The 20,258-nt window shown below is 40.0% G+C and overlaps 1 protein-coding gene across 7 annotated transcripts in view; it reads right to left on the bottom strand.

Moving 5' to 3' along the window:
• Positions 1–20,258, bottom strand: part of TMEM131 (transmembrane protein 131) — a 175,139-nt gene that overhangs the window by 96,805 nt on the left and 58,076 nt on the right. For all 7 annotated transcript variants that reach the window (XM_036453908.2, XM_036453910.2, XM_045587252.1 and 4 more), the window contains exons 3-4: positions 14,027–14,067; positions 8,004–8,072 (exon numbers count right to left, since the gene is read on the bottom strand). In XM_036453908.2, the coding sequence (XP_036309801.1) occupies positions 8,004–8,072; positions 14,027–14,067 (110 nt within the window). The remainder of the gene's footprint in view (positions 1–8,003; positions 8,073–14,026; positions 14,068–20,258) is intronic.

Genomic DNA, 20,258 nt, shown 5'->3' with positions numbered 1-20,258 from the left:
GTCAAAAGTCCAGCATGCATAAAAGAGCTTGCCTTGTTTATCTGCTCAGGCCTTCACTCATCAAAGCTCAAAGTCCTCTTCTAAGCTCATTCAGGTCATTGACAGAATTTAGGATGCTCTCAGTCTCTTGCCCTACGGCCCCTCCATTTCTAAAACCAGCACAAAGAAAGTCCCTTGCATCAAACACCTCTCATGCTTCAAGTTTCCAACATTTCTGCCTCTGACTGCCACAGCCAGATGTAACAAGGCTCAGGTTATCAGGACAGACCCCAGATCACCTCCCTATCTTAAAGATTAAGTGACTTTGGACTTTAATTATATTATCAAATCAATTACAGTAACATGGAGATTAGTGCTTGATTGAATACAACTGGGAGAAGATGCAAACCATCTTAGAATTCTGCCTGTCATAAGCAGCATGCATGACTGGCTAGACAGGTAGATTTAAAAATAAAACAAAGTTTTTCAAGTGTCTACCGGAGCTTGTCCTGTTTCCATTATGAGCTGCTTCAAAGACAGAAGTTGGGCCAAAGGGGATAGTGTGAATTATTTAGATAAACCAAGCTGAGGCAAATATGCAGCTGTTTTCTGAATGCAGAGCTAGCTACTAACTATTCATATTTTAGAAGAGTCTGAGGCTCCATAGAATTAGGAAGCAGCAGCTATGAATAAGAAACTAGCTTTGGAAAGCAAGTTGCAATTCTGTGGTCAATGGCAGTTTCCTATGCCCCAGAAAGAGGACATGCAATGCCAGAAAACAGCTGAAAATATGGCTGAGCAACTGCCTTGAGACAAATCTTATGAATGACAGTGACATAGCACTCTTAATAACACAACTTTTGGCAGGAAATTGCACCAAATCAGTATGTACTACTTGTACCACTCAACTACCACACACTCAACCATCTTCTCAAACACATTGCAAATTGAGGGTTTAGCTAGGGTGCTGGTGGAAAAGTTAGAAATTAAAAAGCTAGAGGCATCAAACATGCCTTTAGAAAAGAGGGCCTAGTACTTAATTTTCTTGGAATACCAAAAAGTGATAAGGAAGAAATGCCTTTCGCAAATGGAATTTAGCTTGAAAATAAAGATCTTCCTTTTAGCAAGTCTATTCAATCTCCGTAAGTCTCCATTTTAAGCTTTAGATTTGAAATCAAGATTTTCTGCTCTTAATTCTGATTAAGAGCAGAAAATCTCAACAGAACTCAGTAAACCAAGTTTCCACCCAAAACATCTTTTACAGTCTGCAATAAATGTTTGAAAGAAAGAGCTATGGAAAAAAGAAAATATTTAACAGCACTGGCGTAAATAACTGGGGGAGGAAGGTAAGAGGTAGTGATACCCAGATTATTCCAGCCAATTGTTAAAGAAAGGAGGAGAGGCTGGAGAGAAAGAAAATGAAGGCAGAGGACAAGGGGAACAAGAAGAACTAAAGAAAAAATTTAAACAAAAATGGATGAAGACAAAGTCAGTCATTCTCCCTCCCCCCCCCCCAGGTTTGTTTGTTTGTTTGTTTTAAATACATTTTATTGATTTTTTTTAAGAAAGGAAGGGAGAGGGATAGAGTTAGAAACACTGATGAGAGAGAAACATCGATCAGCTGCCTCCTGCACACCTCCTAATGGGAATGTGCCCAAAACCAAGGTACATGCCCCTGACCGGAATCGAACCTGGGACCTTTCAGTCTGCAGGCCTACTCTATCTACTGTGAAAAACTGGTTAGGGCAAAGTCAATCATTTTTTATAAAAATTAGTTTAATTCACTAAGAAAGAAATTGTAGAGGGCAGTAGAGGCGTTCAGATAGCAAGAGAAGCCAAGGCAGGGGGGTCTAGAAGTGGCCAAGGAACTAGAGCAGCTTCCTGGCTAAAGAGCCTCAAACACTTTTGGAGGCTCAGTATGGCAACCAGATGCAACCTGGAGTGTTAAATTCGATCTCACTTAAAGTTCTTCCAGATACTGCAAAGGGCATCTTAAATTAAGAGTGACTTCTGGCCCTGGCCGGTGTGGTTCAGTTTGATTCCGTTAGGGCACATGCCCAGTTTGTGGGCACAATCCCCCAGGCAGGGAACTGATGCTATGCTCTCACATTGTTGTTTCTCTCTTCTCTTTCTAAAAATTGATGAACTATCCTTTTTTTTTTAAAGAGTGACTCTGGTTTTAGCAAAAATTACAAGCAGTGTGAAAAGGTTCACTGAATACTTAAGACAAAACTTCAGTGAATCAGTTATGGTAGTGGGCAATGACAACTGCACTTAACATTTTTGGGAAAAATATTGTTCTCTTAAGGATACTTCCAAAGTTCTAAAATTACTGCCATATATATGTAATTTTAGAACTTTGGAAGTATCCTTAAGAGAACAATATATTTATATTAAGCCAATGAAATATGTACAGCATGGCATTAAATCAGCACATTGCTGGACCAAAAAGAAAAGGTATAGCAAATATTTAGTGTAGTCCAGCAAAAACACTTGAAAATGTAAAACTAATTTAATTGAAGCAAAAGAAATCAGCAGGCAATATTGTCAGATTTAATGTATTGTATGTAAGTGTTAAATATGAAATATGTGCCAGAAGTACAAAGATAAACAACATGTATTTCTCTCAGTAGCCTAGCCTGGTAGGGAGACAGACATCAAAACCATCAGGGCGATCACCAGTGCACTAACAGAAGCTAGAAGATGTCATGAATAATGAAGATTAACTCCATGTTTAATGTTTGATTATTGACAGTTTCAAGCCCCAAATGTCCCTTCACCTTATGCTCCACACCTGAGCAAACCAGTAAGAAAACCTGCATACTTTCTTTTCTTTTAAAAAAAATATGTTTTATTGATTTTTTACAGAGAGGAAGAGAGAGGGATAGAGAGTTAGAAACACGGATGAGAGAGAAACATTGACCAGCTGCCTCTTGCACACCCCCTACTGGGGATGTGCCCACAACCAAGGTACATGCGCTTGACCGGAATCGAACCTGGGACCTTTCAGTCTGCAGGTCGACGCTCTATCCACTGAGCCAAACCAAAAAACCTGCATAATTTCCCTCTTGGATCTGGTGAAAAGTTCAAACCATGCAAGTCCGCCACACACGCCTCCCTTAGCCACAACCACAGCCAAGTCAGTCCCCTTTCTCTGCTCTCTCAAGCCATTTTCCAGATCCGCTTGGGAGCGCACCCAGCTCTCCCCAGAAAACCTCATTATGTTAAACTTTTCATACCCTCTTGGTGTGCAGCATGTGATGCCATCAGGCTTGACATCTGGAGCTAATTTGGGGTGGGGATCCACCCCAGTTCTGTGAGTGACCACAACCCCGTGGAACAGGGAGAAAGCAGTCTCCACCACTGCTGGGGGAGCTGGGGAAGGCCTGCTTCAGAGGGGACAGCCATCCTCCACAGCAGTGAAGGCCGTTAGGGGTTCTTCCCTGCTGGAGGGAGGCTACAGAATGGTCTGAAGAGCAGTCCGTGAACCTGTTATCACTGCAGGAAAGATCTATTGGCAGTGGGAAGAACAAGCCAATGCAGAGGGGCAGGAATAAGCAGCACAGAGTAGCCCTGGAGCTGAGGGAAAAGGTGGGTCCTGTTGTCCCCAGTCCCAGCTGCACCTCTGACCTTCCTTAGACATATTCCTGTCCTCAGCATTCCTTCCAATATAGTATGCTCATTTTTGCCTCAACTAGTTTCAGTGAGATTTCTATCCCTTAGAACCAAACAACTACAGCACAGCCAAAGCAGAGAAATTAAAGGCACTGTAATGACTGTTAATTGTCTTACAATACAGTAATGGTACTGCAGTTATGGAGAATGTCCTTATATATGCAAGTGTCTACTGAAGAACACAGGAATAAAATGTCATAATATCTGCCACTTTCAAATAATTCAAAATCAACAAAAGTGAGGTAATATATGGCAGAAATGTTCGTTACTAAATTTGGGCTAACAGTACATTCATCATCTGTTCTTTATATTTTTGTGACTACATAAAAGCTTCCATAAAAAGTATTTTTATATGGGAGACTCCTATGTATAACATACCTAGAGCTTAGAATGTATAACATACCTAGAGCTTAGAAAGACCAGGTATTTCAGAACATGGTACGTAAGTATTTCTCCACAGGTGTAGTTTAGGGTGAGGTGGCATATAAGAAAGATAAGGAACAGACTTGATGTTAAGACTTTTAGTATTTATCCTGAAGACATTAGAAAACCATTAAAAAACTTTTCGGGAAGAGTACAGAAAATGACATGATCTGATTCTGATAGTACAGAGATTTCTCTGTTGGTAGTATACATCATAAACTGGAAAATGGCAGGCATGTGGTCACAGTCTAGGTAAGACGTGACAAAGACATGAATAAGAGGAGAAGAGTGGGCAATGAAAATTAGAGAGGAGCAGACATGAAAAACCGACAGGATTGTGCTTAAGGATTGGGTGGGAAAAGGGATGGGGCACTTTGAGGGAAAGGAACCAGAAAGTTTCAAGATTCAGGCTCTGCTGACTGGTTGGCACCATTCATAGAGATTGGGGACACAGAAGCAAGAGCAGGACACACTGAGGTTAAGGTGTTGAGGACGCATGGTGAATGATGGTAGGGTGAAGAGGACAGTACAGATTGGGAAACCATAGGCAGAGGCCAAAGGTTTGAAAGAGATCACCAAGTAAGAAGTGCGGGGCTGGTTGAAAAGGGCTAAGGAAACAGAAGCAGCCAGCTAGGTACAGACAGAAGAATAGAAAGCAACTAAGAAAAAAGAGCCTTAGACACAGGAGGAAAACACAGAGAGTGGTTCACAGGATAGAGGGAGAGAAGAGTTGAGAGGGAGGAATAGATCAACAATGCCATGTACTCTACAATAGATCAAGAAAGCAAGAATAGTCAGTGCTACCTAACAAAAAGACCTGAAGTTAGGCAGTTTTGGATAAATTAATTCAGCAGTTTGACAATATGGTCAAGGGCACAAGTTTTTTCCATTTTTCTTCTCTGTCAGACGAACTTCGCTGACTTTGTCCTCAGCTAGCACTTCTGATTACCAGAGTTGCCATGGCACCACAGGAATCACATGTAGACAATACTCAGCAAGGAAGAAGGGTATTTCTTTATTGTATCTATCTCGCTTTTAAAGTGAAAAAAAAAAAAAAAAATTTCTTCCCCAGAAATCCTTTAGTAGACCAGACCTCATTATGTTGGGTAAAATGGAATCACATCCATCCCTGAATTGATCACAAACAAGAATGGGATTATTACAGCTGACGTAGATTAATCAGGATTTACTACTGAGCAAGGAACAGGATCACATATCTTAAGGGCTGGATAACTGCAGGGGGGAGAGGGGTGGGTGGGCAAAACCCCCAAAACAAACTGGCAATGTATGAACAAAAATGCAGGGTGGGGTGGATGGTGACTAACCTGGCATGGGGATATGAAAATGAGCCATTCTATACTAAGATATCCTAATATATTTCATTTTCCACTTAATATCCATTTAAGAAAGAGCAGGGATTTTTTTGAGGCAAAAACAGAAAAGGAGTCCATGAAGGAAAAAATTTCAATAATTAAGTTTTATGTTTCTGAGAGTGAAAAACAAACATATTTTAAAAAAGGATATGTGCTAATACATCTCTGATTTCCTTTAGCAATCAGTTAATTTCTTACTCAGTGATCATTTGCTTTCTGCAAAACAATTCATTGTTTATTCTAAACTATGTTCAAGTTTCATAAAAACAAACCTTAACTTTAAAAATGCCTGACAAAAAATTTAAAAATAAAAATGTCAGGCAAATTCTTTCATTCACATCCCCTCTGATTTTCTACAGTCAAAAGTTCTAAATTTAGAAAACTCTGTTTATATTCATGTGGTGGTTTTGAAATAAGGATTTATGAGAATTCAGTTTCTCCTATTTGGGGTGGGTCATTATTTAAAGGGTTGAGGGGCAGATAATTTGGAACAAGAATTCCTAATTCCAATTAAGGTATTCTGAATTCCTGAAAACTTTTTATTTCAAGGGATCCATGAAATTTGCAAAACTCCCTCAAAAAAAAAAAACACAACACAAAAAACAAAAAACAAAACTAATGAAGCAAAGAAGAGTTGAGTATAACTTTTGAAATAATCTGTCTAGAATGCCTACTACTAAGATTTACAAAGTAAAAACTCGCTATTTTAGACTAAAAATATGAGTACTATACACTGATCTCCTCTGCCTCACCCTCATATATACTCATATACCCTCGTTTTGCTCACACAATAGCCTTAGAATGGAGCTCATCAGTTTTTATTCTGATCTTTCTAACTCACCAGAAGGGCATTACTGAAGCAATTATATCATTTAAGATATTCTTTTAATCCACCTGCTAAAGTGGGTTGAAACCAAATATGGGTGAAGACTTCCCCTAGTGTATTTGTAATGTGCAAAATCCGAGACTCAGAAGTAGAAGCTGAGCTAGAGATATAGTTTGAGGAAGCAAGTCTGTAGCTGAACACTGTCTTTCTGTGGGATTTGCTTTTGTTTGCTCTTCTGGGATGGTGATACTATTGTATTATTTTTAAAAAGTCTCCTCTTTTCCCCATTGACCCCTTTTAGCCCAGCCCCGACCCTAGGACTTCATGTCCATAGGTTATGCATATACTCATACAAGTTCTTTGGTTGATCTCTTCCCATCCATCCACCCACCCATTCTGTCCTTCCCTATGAGACTTGACAGTCTGTTCCATGCTTCTATGTCTCCAGATCTATTTTGCTCATCAGATTCTACATATGTGGTTTCGCTGATGTTTTTTTGTTTTGTTTTGTTTTTTGTTTTTTATCTCTATGCCATTTATTTCTGCTCTGATCTTTATTGTTTCCTTCCTTCTACTTACTCTGGGCCTTTCTTATTGTTCCTGTTCTCATTCTTTAAGGTGTAGTGTTAGTTTTTTGGTTTTTTTCATGTGTTTGTGTGTGTGTGTGTGTGTGTGTGTGTGTGTGTGTGTGGCAGGCCTGTAGTGCTTCCCTCTTAGGATTATTTTCGCTGTATCCCATAGATTTTGGTTTTTTTATGTGATAATTTTCATTTGTTTCTAGCAAGTTTTTTTTATTTATTTCTTGATCTCATTGGTAATCCATTCACTGTTTAATAATATGCTATTTAAGCTCCATGAGTTAAATGCTTTTACTGTAGTTGATTAACATTATTGTTTTGATGGTGTATAAAAGGTTGTACTTTAGACGTGTCAAGTGTGGCTCAGTTAGTTGAGTGTTATCCCATGCACAGAGTGTTGCAGGCTTCATCTTTGGTCCAGGTGGATTCAGCTGACTTGATTTTCTCTCTAACATCAATGTTTCTCTCTTTCTTTATCTCTTTCTCAAATCAATTTTTTTTAAAAGCTTATACTTTAAAAGCATATGTATCTCTCTGGCCAGGTGGCTCAGTTGGTTGGAGCATCATCCTAAACACCTAAAAAAGGGTAGTGAGTTCCATTCCTGGTCAGGGCACATACCTAGGATGTGGGTTCAATCCCTGACTGGGAAGCATATGGGAGGCAATGAAACAATGTTTTCTCTCTGACATCAATGTTCCTTTCTCTCTCCCTCACTTCTTCCCTCTCTAAATAATAACAAAAACATACACTCAGGTGACGATTAAAAAATAAAAATAAAAGCACATGTATTAAACAAATAGTATATCCTTCTATATACACAGGAAGCATTTAAATAATAAAAATGGAAATTAAGCACTAATCAGAAAAGGTAACCTATAAATTTTATTCTGATCCTAAAGATAGGAGTTTCTGAAAAGAGACTAAAATATGTGAATAGTTTTCAAATTTCAAAAGTTAATATTTTATGTTTGGTTCATAATATTGTTTCCCATATGTAAACTGCATTAAAAATTATTTGTTTCCCTGGTGACTTGAACATTAACTTTTTCATATAGATAACACAGACAAAAGGCAAGACAATGCATGAATAAAGAAAGTATACACAGTAGCTGAAAGGAATAACTATGGTCTGAACATTTTAAACTTACTGTTCATGGAAATCCAACATTGGTGGTTCAAATCGTATAGGCCTGCAATTACCCCGATACAGAGATATACTGCAAGTAAAAAGAAAACAGCATAAGAAGCAATTCCTCAAATAACCAATTTCCCAAACCAAAGTCTGACACTTAAATTATGTCACAAAAACATATCTTTAAGAAAGGTTAAGTCTAATGTTCTATTAGGGATGTGCATTACTTTATTAGAGCATATCAGTAAATGTGTGTTTTAACAAAATTAAAAAACAAACAAACACACACACACAACAACACAGGAATAGTTTCCCTATGGAAAGGTAATGCACAAACAAACTAATCAGATAGACAAAATGTTAAAATTTATTTGGTTGATAAAAATTGATAATAGTATACCTTAACAAGTTCACTTGGATTTTTTATATATGTACAATGAACTATAGATAATACAACTACACATACTTGGAAGACAATATACATATAACTAAAATGGCAAAGAAGCTTTAGCTGGTTTGGCTTAGGGGATAGAGCATTGGCTTGCAGACTAAAGGATCCTGGGTTTGATTTTAGTCAAGGGAATGTACCTCGGTTGCAGGCTCGATCCCTGGCCTTGGTCAAGGTGCCTGCGAGAGGCAACCAATCAATGTGTCTCTCTCTCATACTGATGTTTCTCTCTGTCTCTTCCCCTCCCTTCCACTCTCTCTAAAATTCAATTTAAAAAATGGCCAAAGAATTAAATAAAAATTAATTTTGGAATAGAAATTTCCAAGAACTGACATACCTTTTTAACCTGAGAGTCTGGAACACACTGAATTATGCCATCTTGGCCTAAATATTTGAGTATCCTGTTTAACCATCCCATTTGGTACTAGTTCTTCCCACTAGAACAGGTTTCGGAATAGCAAACCTCCTCAGCATCACCACGATCTCACAGTGATGCTAAATATAAACGACCTGGGGGTTGAGTCCGCATAACTACAGTCATCTGTTTACATATCAAGAAAGTCAGAAATTCAGTCGACCACTAAAGTTTCTAAATAGTCCATATTTATCTTTCTGTTGCATTTCAAGAAATGATATAAGAGCAAAATTCATTCTGGAAGACGACTATTTCCATCACCACCACAATTTACAAGAACACAAGCTTCAAATTATACAGTAATTTTACTCAAAAAAAAAAAACAAACAAAAAACACACACACAGAGAAAATACATTAGAATATACAAAATATGTAGGAAATTTAGCTTTAACTCAATTCTATAATGATTAAATAATCTGAGGAGTGGAATAACTGAACTAAAAGCTCTAAAGTCAAACGTGTTTTTAGCCCTACCAATTAAGAGCAATCCTCTGTGCTGCTTGAAAATCCATCTACATATGGTGAACAGCAAAGATGTTCAAACAAGAAGAAAATACCCAACATTAAGATAATATTGTACTAAAGCACAAAACTAAAGATGTTGGGACTAAGAGGGCCAATTTCTCAAAGACAGCTGTTACATGCAGCAAGAACTACAGAATCTACTCTTGATTTCTGTCCTTCTAAGACATGATGTAACTCTGGCTCCTCTGAAACAAGAGATACTACTACTGATAACGTTCATCGGTTTTAATGGTGTGAAAGCCAAACTTGCATGACCTCTTAATCCAATCAAGGGAAAAGCATAGCGCATAAAGTAAATATGTGTAACCTATTCATCTATACTAATAAAAGAAGTACTGTATGTAAAAATGACCGTCACTTCACGACACCCACAGCCAATCAGGAGTGACTATACAAATTAACCAGACAAAGATGGTGGCAGCCCCAATCCCCCGCCGCTTGGGGCCTCTGAGCAGCCCGCCTCCTCAGAGCCTCCCTGCTGTGCTCCACACCTGTCAACTGTCCTTGCAGCCTCCCTGGTGCCCAGCCCCTGGCCTCAGGTGCAATCTTCTGGTGCCTGAGGTCGTAGCTCCCAGTGTTGGCAACCTCCCTACCCCACCCCTGTGACCTTGGCTAAACTGAGACCTGAGCTATGGACAGATACTACCAGCTGACCCATCAAGCCTCCTAAGCTGAGTGGTGAAGGACTGTTTCTGTTGAAGCAGGTGATAAAATCTGAAAGAGGACACCACTTACTCTAACATGTAGTTACCAAGGAAAAAAATAGCCAGTAAGGAGGGAATATGCTAATTGCTGCCACACCCTCAAAAGACAGTGGCACCCAGTCCCCTCAGCTCTGTCTTTTGAGTCCCCCAATCCCTCAGTCCCTAGCACCCAGGGCCAGCCTGAGGTACAGGCAAGCCTCAGATGGTGGCTGCTTAGCTGCTCAGCCATCTAGGGCTGCCTGAGGCTCAGGTAACCAGGGCCAGCTGAGGCTTGCATTGCCAGCAGTGGTAGCAGCAGAGGTGTGATGGGGTGTCACCTTCTTCTGATCACCAGGTCACCTCCCGCCCCTGAGGGCTCCCGGTTTGTGAGAGGGGGCAGGCCAGGCTGGGGGACCTCCCCTCCAGTGCATGAATTTTCTGTTTGGTATAAGAATTCCACGTTTGGCAGAATTCCATGTTTGGTATAAGAACAGTCAAAGAGAAGGCAACACTGAGCTGGCAATCAGAAGAGAATGAATTCTGCCCTGGCCAGGATCTCAGTTGGTTGGAGTGTCGTCCCATATAGCAAAAAGGTTGTGGGTTCAATTCCCAGCCAGGGCACATATCTAGGTTGAGGTTCAATCCCCAGTTGGCCACAGACATCTGGCAACTAACTGATGTTTCTCTCTCACACTGATGCACTCCCCCAAAAAACCAATATACATATCCTCAGGTGAGGATTAGAAACAAATAGAAGATAATGAATTCTAACTAAACTTGGGCACATCCCTCAGTTGGATGAGTCTCAGCTTCTTCACATATCAAACAAAGGGGCTCAATAAGACAATCTATTGGGACCTCTTGTTAGAATAATCTGATTACATGATAACTTTCATCTTACTGACATTTTCAAACCCAAACTCTGACACTTTTATAGAAGTTTGTATTTGGACTGAAAAAAATTACAATTTCTATTCTGAAACAACTATGTATTTACAATTTCTGTTGTTACACGACTGCAAATTTTATTTTATATTTCCATTTCACATATACATTTCCATTAAAGTTATTCATATTTAAATGAGAGTTCAGGCACTGTTCAATTTGACTGTGCAACACTGAGCCACATATAAAAAGGGCTGGCTATGTTCTTTCAGTGTGAAGCTATGTTCTGATCATTACTGCTAGGTAAGTACGAAGACTATATTTTCTCCAAGTCACGTGCTTTAAACAAATGATTTATTAAATATAATTCATAAATACAGATCTTTAGGGTTTTTTTTTTTTTTGCTTTATTTTATTTCATTGATTAATAGAGAAAGAAGAAGGAAGGGGGGAGAAGGGGGGAGAGAAGAAGAGAGAGAGAGGAATGAGAGAGAGAGGGACCTGGGCAGAGAGAAAGAAACATCTGTATCAGAGAGACACAATTGGTAGCCTCCAGCAGGTGTCCCAATCCAGGCCAGGGAGTGAACCCGCAACCAAGTATGTGCCTTGACTGAGAATTGAACCAGCGATCCTTCGGTGCACAGGCCAACACTGTAACCACTGAGCAACACCAGCCAGGGCCAGCTCTTTAGTTTTTAGTTGGTTGGTATGAGCTAAAATGTAAGTTTAAACTTGTATATGACCATAGATTGAACTGCATCCTCCCAAAATTCATATGTTGAAATCCTAACCCCCAATTGACGGCATTCGGAGATGGAGCTTTTGGGAGGTAATTAGGGTTAGATGAGGTCATCAGGGTTAGGCCCTTAGAAGAAGAGACACCAGAAGGCTTGTTTCCTCTTTCTCTCTCTGCCATGTGAGGACAAAGGGAGCCCACTGGGGAGCCAAATCTGCTGGCAACTTGATCTTGAACACCCTACCTCTAGAACTGTGAGAAATAAATGTCTGTTGCTTAGCCACCCAATCTGTGTGGTATTCTGTTGTAGCAGCCTGTGCTGACTAAGTATCTGTTTACTGTCTAATCCAGTCCATACCATATGGCATTACTGCATACCAATGTGAACCTAAAGTTTATCTAATTCATTGTCTCAGTGAGAAAAAAAGGTATGATTGTTTTAAAACTTATCTACAAATTCTCCAATATTCCTGCTATCAATAGGTGTAAATCTCTGCCTCCATCTCACAATACCTTAATTCCATGCCAACCTAAATGACCAAAAACATATGAAAGAGGTCACACTATATGAGGATATGTCATAAAAGGTGATCCAGCTCCCACTGGCTCTCAGATGTTCACTCTTGGAATCCAGCCACATGCGGTAAAATAAAGAAGCCCAAAGCTTTGCAAAAGACCACACAGGGGGGCCCACAAGCAGGTGTTCTAGGTGACTGCTCAGCTGAAGTCCCAGGTAACAAGCTAGCACCAGCAGGAGAGCAATGCTATCTCCAGCCCCCTGCCATTGAGCCATTCCCAGTGCTGGAGTGTCCCCACTGAGGCCCTGATCACCATGGAGCAGAGGCAAGCTGTCTCTGCTGAGCTCTGCCTGAATTCCTGCCCTACAGTATCTGACAGTATAGCACGATGATTATTTTTTGCCAGTAAGTTTCAGGATAGTTCATTAGACAGATGTAGATAACAGATAAGTGGAACGTAAGATCAGATTATCATTATGTATTCATGTAAATTCTTCATTATATGAGGAAAATAACTCAAAGCCCAGATCTTGATCATGATGAATAAGATCATTTTCATAAATGTAGCCCAGTATAATTTCATAGCTAATCTCCTAACTGCTGGAATAAAGAACTGAGGAAGAAGCACAAGATATCAGGCATGCTTTTCTCAACACTAACTTTGCTTCAGATAGGTCAGAGTTCTAGGGTTCTCAGATGGTCAAGCCAAGACTAGACTCTTAGTGGTCTGGAAATAATCCAACCAGAGTAAAAAACACCTGGGAGGGGTGAAGGACAGAAGGTGGCATTACAATTTATAATCATAATAGTAGAGAAGTCTACACCTAACTGTTGGCAGAGGACATGTCCTTAGGGCATGGATTACAAGCAGATCAGGTCCAAGAGACAAAAGTAAAACATTAAGGACAGAGCAATAGGGGAGCAGGGACATTTAGCTGCAGATATGAAAGAGCAAAAAAACAACAACACAGTGATTACTGAAGGAGTTCCATTATACATATTTTTGAAGTAGTTTTTAGTTGTCCTACTCTTAATGGGAATATTTGCTACTCTGTCTCAAAATAAAATGTTCTGTTGATGCCATCTGAATTTCACTTGGTGTGGAGATACTTCTGGATGTACTATAGTATGAAGAATCTCTCATCCCCTAAAAGCTCTTCTTTCCCTCCAGAAACCAGTTGCAGGCCTCTCTGGATATGGAAGGGGATCAGGCAGTATCATTCTTTATATTGTCTCCATAATACATGTGAGAAACTACAAAAAAAACAAAGAATGTGGAGGTACGAAAGACATCTTCAATTCACATGCGTGTGTACGGGACAGTTTAATGACATTGAGGGTAAAATAGCTCTCTTGTAGTCGTGAGAATCTGTGTAAAAAGACATCCTTTCCAGAGGACTGAGTCTCACTATTCCCAGTTTCCCTCGAGGGGCCTGCAGACAGAATGACCTCTGGCCATACTGAAGGCAGAAATGGTCAGTCCATAAAAGGCAGGGAGAGCTACAAGAGCAGTCTTTGGGGAGTTACAAAGTTGATCCTCTGACAAAGCCACAAGGTTACAGCTCTGAGTAAAAGCCTTTCATATATGATATCTACTCAACGCATCACATGAAAATTCAGATTTAAACTTGGTTTTCCATACACAATACTTGAAATACATGACATAATATGATTTATAATATACTTTTTCCCTCTTCATCAAAAAAAGCATGGGGAAGAAATGGGGAACATTGTAGGAATCCCCCAGAAGGAACTGAAAGTATATTAGTATTTTACTAAATCTACTGAATTTTATATATTGTAATATATAAATATATTCCTTCTTTACCTTTTTTGTTGATAGGAACTGAATCCGAGTGTTGTCTCAGTCTGCGAAAGAAAGAAAACAATGGTAAAAATACTAAAACAAACATCTTTACTCTAGAGACATATAAAATATCCAAAATATTTTATTGTAAATTTAATCATGATCTTATGCTCACTTAAATTTTCAGGTTAAACCTGATACCTAAATCATATGAAACGATCTGTCATACCACTAATATGTACAGGTGTCCTCTGCTTTTTGTAAGTTCACATTATACCACTTCACTTCACAAAACAACTGCATTATTAGTACCTGCTTCTGGTAACCAAAACAACCTCGAGCATCTGAGTCTCATCTCCCTTGATTTTGTATGTCCCTTTGCAAGCCATGTCCTTAGGGTATCAGAAAAGGCTAAGAGAACTCGTCAGGATGTTAAGTTTTAGCATGAAACTAGACATAATTATGCATATTGATTGTGATAAAATAAAGACCTGCTTGTGTTGAATTTTGGGTCTGGAAACACTTAAAAATTTTCCCAAGACATGACTGTGCTTCTCTGCTTTACACCATTACACTTTTTAACACACAAGAAACTAATAAAAAGTAATGTCATTGCTTTTTAAAAGTTTGCCAGACCAACACCTCCAATGAGAAGAGTCTTCACAATCACTCAGTGTGGCTCCAGGCCCTCTCTCTGCTCACTGTTGACCGCTGTGTGCCACGTGCTGGTGCACAGCAGTAACGGCCATTGTAGACCTCAGGTATTGGAGAGGGAGCGAGGTGGGTAGAGATGGAAGAGGATATGGGGGTATAAACAATGATAGGGGGAAAAAATAAAGAAAAATGTGCTTAAACATTAAATAAAAGGCTATGCAAACCCTGGAAAGGTGCTGTGTCAGAGAATAGGTGACATGCTTAAACATGTGATTCGGGACGGCTGTCTGCAGAGAGAACATTTACACTAAACCCTAAAGCAGCGTTTTTCAACCGCTGTTCCGCGGCACAGTAGTGTGCCGCGAGATGTTGCCTGGTGTGCCGTAGGTGCAGACAAGACAAGAATTTTATAATTTTTCACTATTTTGTTTACTTAATATTTCATAATAAAGTAATTATAAAATACTTTCTTTGTGTTTATTTGATTCCTATTCAAGAGAATTACTTTATATATAGTCAATATAGGCACAGAGTTAAATTTTTTAACATTTTCTAATGGTGGTGTGCCTCGTGATTTTTTTCATGAAACAAGTGTGCCTTTGCCCAAAAAAGGTTGAAAAACACCGCCCTAAAGGACAAAAAGAGCTGTGCGCAGAAGTAAGATTGGGTGGTGGTGGAGAAAACAGATGTGCACAGGTCCTCAGACAGGGGAGAGGCTGCATGTTCGAAAAAAGGCAGCAGATTTATGTGGCTGGAATTTGGAGAGAAGGTAAAGAAGAGAGGAAAATGAGGCTGGAAGGGGGCAGATTCAGATTACATTGTGCTCTGGTGAGAAGCCATGGTAAGAAGTTCAAATTGTGTATATCCTAAATGCAATATAAGGGGTCTGGAGGAGTAAGAGACAGAGACAGACATGGTTTTAAAGATACTATTTTGGCTTTAATGTAGAGGACAGATTTGAGGATAAGAGAGAATGTAAAAAGTTGGGAGGAAACCAATGAAGAACATAAAACATTTAATGATATGTAAGCAAATGCCCAAACTCTAAGAAATACCATCATTGTCCTGGCCCTTGTTGCTCAATTGGTTGAGCACTGTCCCATGCAGCGAAAGGTCACTGGTTTGATTCCCAGGCAGGGCACATGTCCAGGTTGCAGGTTTGATCCCCAATCAAACAACCTAGAAGGCAACCTGTCAATGTTTCTCTCTCACATTGATGTTTTTCTCTCCCTCTTTCTTTCTCAAATCAATAAAAACATTTTTTTAAATTAGTGAACTTATCCCCAAAGGTTAGCTTATAAATTATAATTAGAAATAACAGTAGAGTTGTGGCATTATTTTCCCCATAATATATGTTATTTTGAAATGGTATTTGGAGAATGTACATAAAGACTATATGACAGATGTGGAAAATGTCCTGATTTTTGAAAGTGAATGTTTGAGTGGAGGTAAAATGTCTTGATGTAATTTTCTTTAAAATATTTCAGCCAAATATATATATGTAATATATTTTTATTTGAAAGAGAGGGGGAGAGAGAGATAGAAGCATCAATAAAGAGAGAGCTAACTGATCGGCTGCCTCCTGCATACCCCACACTGGGGATCGGTCTGCAATCTGGGCATGTGCCCTGACCAGGAATCAAACCGTGATCTCCTGGTTCATAGGTTGACGCTCAACCCCTGAGCCATGCCGGCAGGTCCAGCAATATATTTTGTTGTGCATGAAAGTACATGTGCATCTAAAGCAAATATGGCAAAATGTTAGCAACTGTTGGGTCTAGCTCTGTGGTAGGTGAATGGGTATTCACTGTCTCAACTCTTCCATTTTCTGTACTTAAAGAAAATTTTATTTAACTTTTTATTATGGGAATAAATATTTATAAATCACATATCTGATGAAGGATTAATATACATAATTTATAAAGAACATCCATAACTCAACAGCATACAATAACAAACAACCTGGTTAAAAAAAAAAAATGGAGAGGACTTGAATAGACATTTCTCTAAAGACATACAAATGGGTATGTCTCTGCAGATACATGAAAAGATACTGAACATTATTGATCACTAGGGAAGTACAAATCAAAAACCACAATGAGATATCACTTCACTCCCATCAGGTTAGTTACTGTAAAAACAAACACAGAAAATAGCCAGTGTTGGGAATTGGAGTAAGTGAGGTTGGTAATGTGGAGAAACTGAAACCCATGTACATTGCTAGCAAGAGTGTAAAATGTGCAGCTGCTGCGGAGAATGGTATAGAAGTTCTTCTACAAATTAAACTGTGACCATATGATCCAGTAAACCCACTTCTGGATAGAGATCCCAAAGAATTGAAAACAGAAAGCAGGGCCTCAGATGCGTGGACATCCATGTTCATAGTAGCATCAGTCACAATAAGCCAAAGAGTGGAAGCAACCCAAATGTCTGTCAATCAATAAATGGACAAAAAAATGTAATTTATACAACAGAACAATTCTGATATATGCTACAACATGGATGAACCTTGAAGACTAAGTTTACACTTACACCAAGTGACATAAACATTCACAAAAGGACAAATAGGGTAAGATTCCACTTCTATGAATGAGGTACCTAGAGCAGTCAAATTCATAGAGGCAGAAAATAGAAAGGTGTAAAGGGTTTGGGTTAAGGAGAGTTACAATGTTTTAGTTTGGGATGGCAAAAAAGTTCTGGAGCTGGGTGATGCTGATGTGAAAATAAATGTAAACATACCAAATATCACTAAACTGTACACTTAAAAATGGTTTAAAATGCAATTTTTAAATTATGTATATCTTGCCACACTCAAAAAAAGCTATAAGCAATCAAGACAGTGTGGTTCTGGTATAAAGGCAAATAGATTAATGGAATGGGAGAACGTCCAGAAATGAACTCACATTTGTAGTCATTTGATTTTCAACAAATGCATCAATGCAATTCAATAAGGAAACATACTTTTCAACGAATGGAGCTGGAACAACTAGCTAAACCTATTGGGGGAAGTAAGCCTTTATCCTTATATCACACAAGGCACTCAAACTAACTTTAGATAAACCACAGTTCTAAGATTAAAAATTAAAATTCTAAAACTTCAACAAGGAAACAGGAGATTATCTTTATTGCCTTGAAATAGAAAAAGATTTCTTGAATGAGGCAAACAAACAAACAAAACACACACAAAAAAAACCCATCAAGTATAAAAGAAAAAACAAGATATATTCACCAAACGATATTGTTATGAAAATGAAAATGCAAGCCACACATTGAGAGCAAATATTTGCAAATCACATATTTGATTAAGAATTTATATTCTGAACATATATAAGAAATCTGAATAATTAACCACCCAACTTTTAAAAACTGGCCATTATACGAATGTCAGCTAAGCACATTAAAAGACATTCAATATCAGCTACTAAGGTAAACTACAATTAACTACACATCCTATCTATTAAAGAGGGAATATGTTAATTGATCATCACTCCCTCACAGCCCACAGCCAATAAGGAGGGAATATGCTAATTGACTGTCACATCCTCAAAGATGACGGCGCCCACAGCCACAAGATGGCAGCACTCAGTTCCCTCAGCCCCACCGGGGTACCTGCCTCCAAAGTCCCCAAGTGCCCCAGTCCCCTCAGCCCGCCAGACCCCAGGGCTGGCCCAAAGTGCAAGTAAGCTTCGGATGTCGGCTGCCCAGCTGCCTAGGGCCACCCAAGGCACTGGTAACCAGGGCTGGCCAAGGGTTGCACTGCTGGCAGTGGCAGCAGCAGAGGTGTGATTGGGTTGTCACCTTCCCCCTGATCACCAGGTCGCCACCGGCCCCTGAAGGCTCCCAGACTGTGAGAGGAGGTATACCAGGCAGAGAGATCCCAATTTAGTGCATGAATTTTCATTCACTGGGCCTCTAATCTATTATAATGTCCAAAATTAAAAAGACTGATCATATAAAAGATTGGAGTAGATGTGAGGTAACTAGAACTACCTTTCATACATACTGATGGGAGTGCAAAGCAAAATAAAACCACCACTTTAGAAAAAGGTTGGCAATTTCTTACCAAGTCAAACATACACTTGCTATATGACCTAACCACTGAACTCCTAGATATTTGCCCAAGAGAAACAAAAGCTTATATCCACCCAAAGACTTGTACATGAATGTTTAAAATAGCTTTAGCTATATTAGTAATTGGTCAATTCTTAGGATAACCCAAATTTCCATGAATGAATATATGAAATGTGTTCTATCTGTACAATGGAATACTACTCAGCAATTAAAAAAAAGAATAAACTCAAGATTTGAGAACCTTTGTTTTCTTTTTCCATTAAACATGTCTTTATTATCCTATACTAGTGACCTGGTACGTGAAATTAATGTGGGGGAGGAGGAGGATAGGGGGGAAGCGCTGAGCCCAGCTTTCACCCTCTCCAATCTGGGACCCTTTAGATCACATGTGTCAAACACAAGGCCCGCGGGCCAAATCCGTCCCGCCAGGCCTTGCAATGTGGCCCGCACCGCGCTGTCATCACTGCACTCCGCTGCGTTTCCATCACAATGACAGTTTATGACTGTTCAGTAAACCATTCGGCCTGCGATTTAGGCTGGATTTTAGATTTTGGCCCCTTCTCTGACTGAGTTCGACACCCCTACTTTAGAGGATGTCCACTGCCAGTTAAGGTCAATCCCTGTGGGATTGGGCCTAAACCGGCAGTCAGACATCCCTCTTGCAATCTGGGACCACTGGCTTCTAACTGCTCACCTGCCTGCCTGCCTGATTGCCCCTAACCACTCTGCCTGCTAGTCTGCTCACCCCCAACTGCCTCCTTGCTGGCCTGCTCATCCCCAACTGCCCCCCCACCCCCCCGCTGGCCTTCTTGCCAACAGACCCCCCCCCCCCCCAAGCCTGATCACCCCAACTGCCCTCCACTCCTGGCCTGATCACGCCTAACCACCTCTACCTCAGCCCTGCCACCATGTCTTTGTCCAGAAGGAAGCTGGAAGGTCTCCAAGAAAGTCTCCCAGTATAATTAGCATAGTATCCTTTTATTAGTATTATATCTAATAAAGAGGGAATATGCTAATTGACCTTCAAACCGTCACAAAGATGGTGGCACCCACAGCCAACAGGGAGAGAATATGCTAATTAACTGTCACGCCCTCAAAGATGTCCACTCAGCTCTGCCTTTTGAGTCCCCAAGTCCCCTCAGTCACTCAGCCAACAAGGGCCAGTCTGAGGTGCAGGCAAGCCTCAGATGGTGGCTGCCCATCCGAGGCTCAGGTAACCAGGGCCACCTGAGGCTTGTGTTGCCAGCAGTGGTAGCAGTAGAGGTGTGATGAGGTGTTGCCTTCTTCTGAGGGCTCTGGATTGTGAGAGGGGGCAGGCCAGGCTGAGGGATCTCCCTTCCAGTGCATTAATTTTCATGCACTGGGCCTCTAGTAGATAATAAAAGCCTAATATGCTAAGTCTCTGGTCATCTGGTCAGCCTTTCAACAAATCAAAGTGTAATATGTTAATGATGTGCTAAGGTCGCTCAACCACTCGCTATGATGTGCACTGACCACCAAGGGGCAAACGCTCAATCAGTGGTGGTGG

Source organism: Pipistrellus kuhlii, unplaced genomic scaffold (genome assembly GCF_014108245.1).
Source record: "Pipistrellus kuhlii isolate mPipKuh1 unplaced genomic scaffold, mPipKuh1.p scaffold_m20_p_27, whole genome shotgun sequence".
NCBI classification, from domain to species: Eukaryota; Metazoa; Chordata; class Mammalia; order Chiroptera; family Vespertilionidae; genus Pipistrellus; species Pipistrellus kuhlii.
This window is presented reverse-complemented; position numbering and strand designations above follow the sequence as displayed.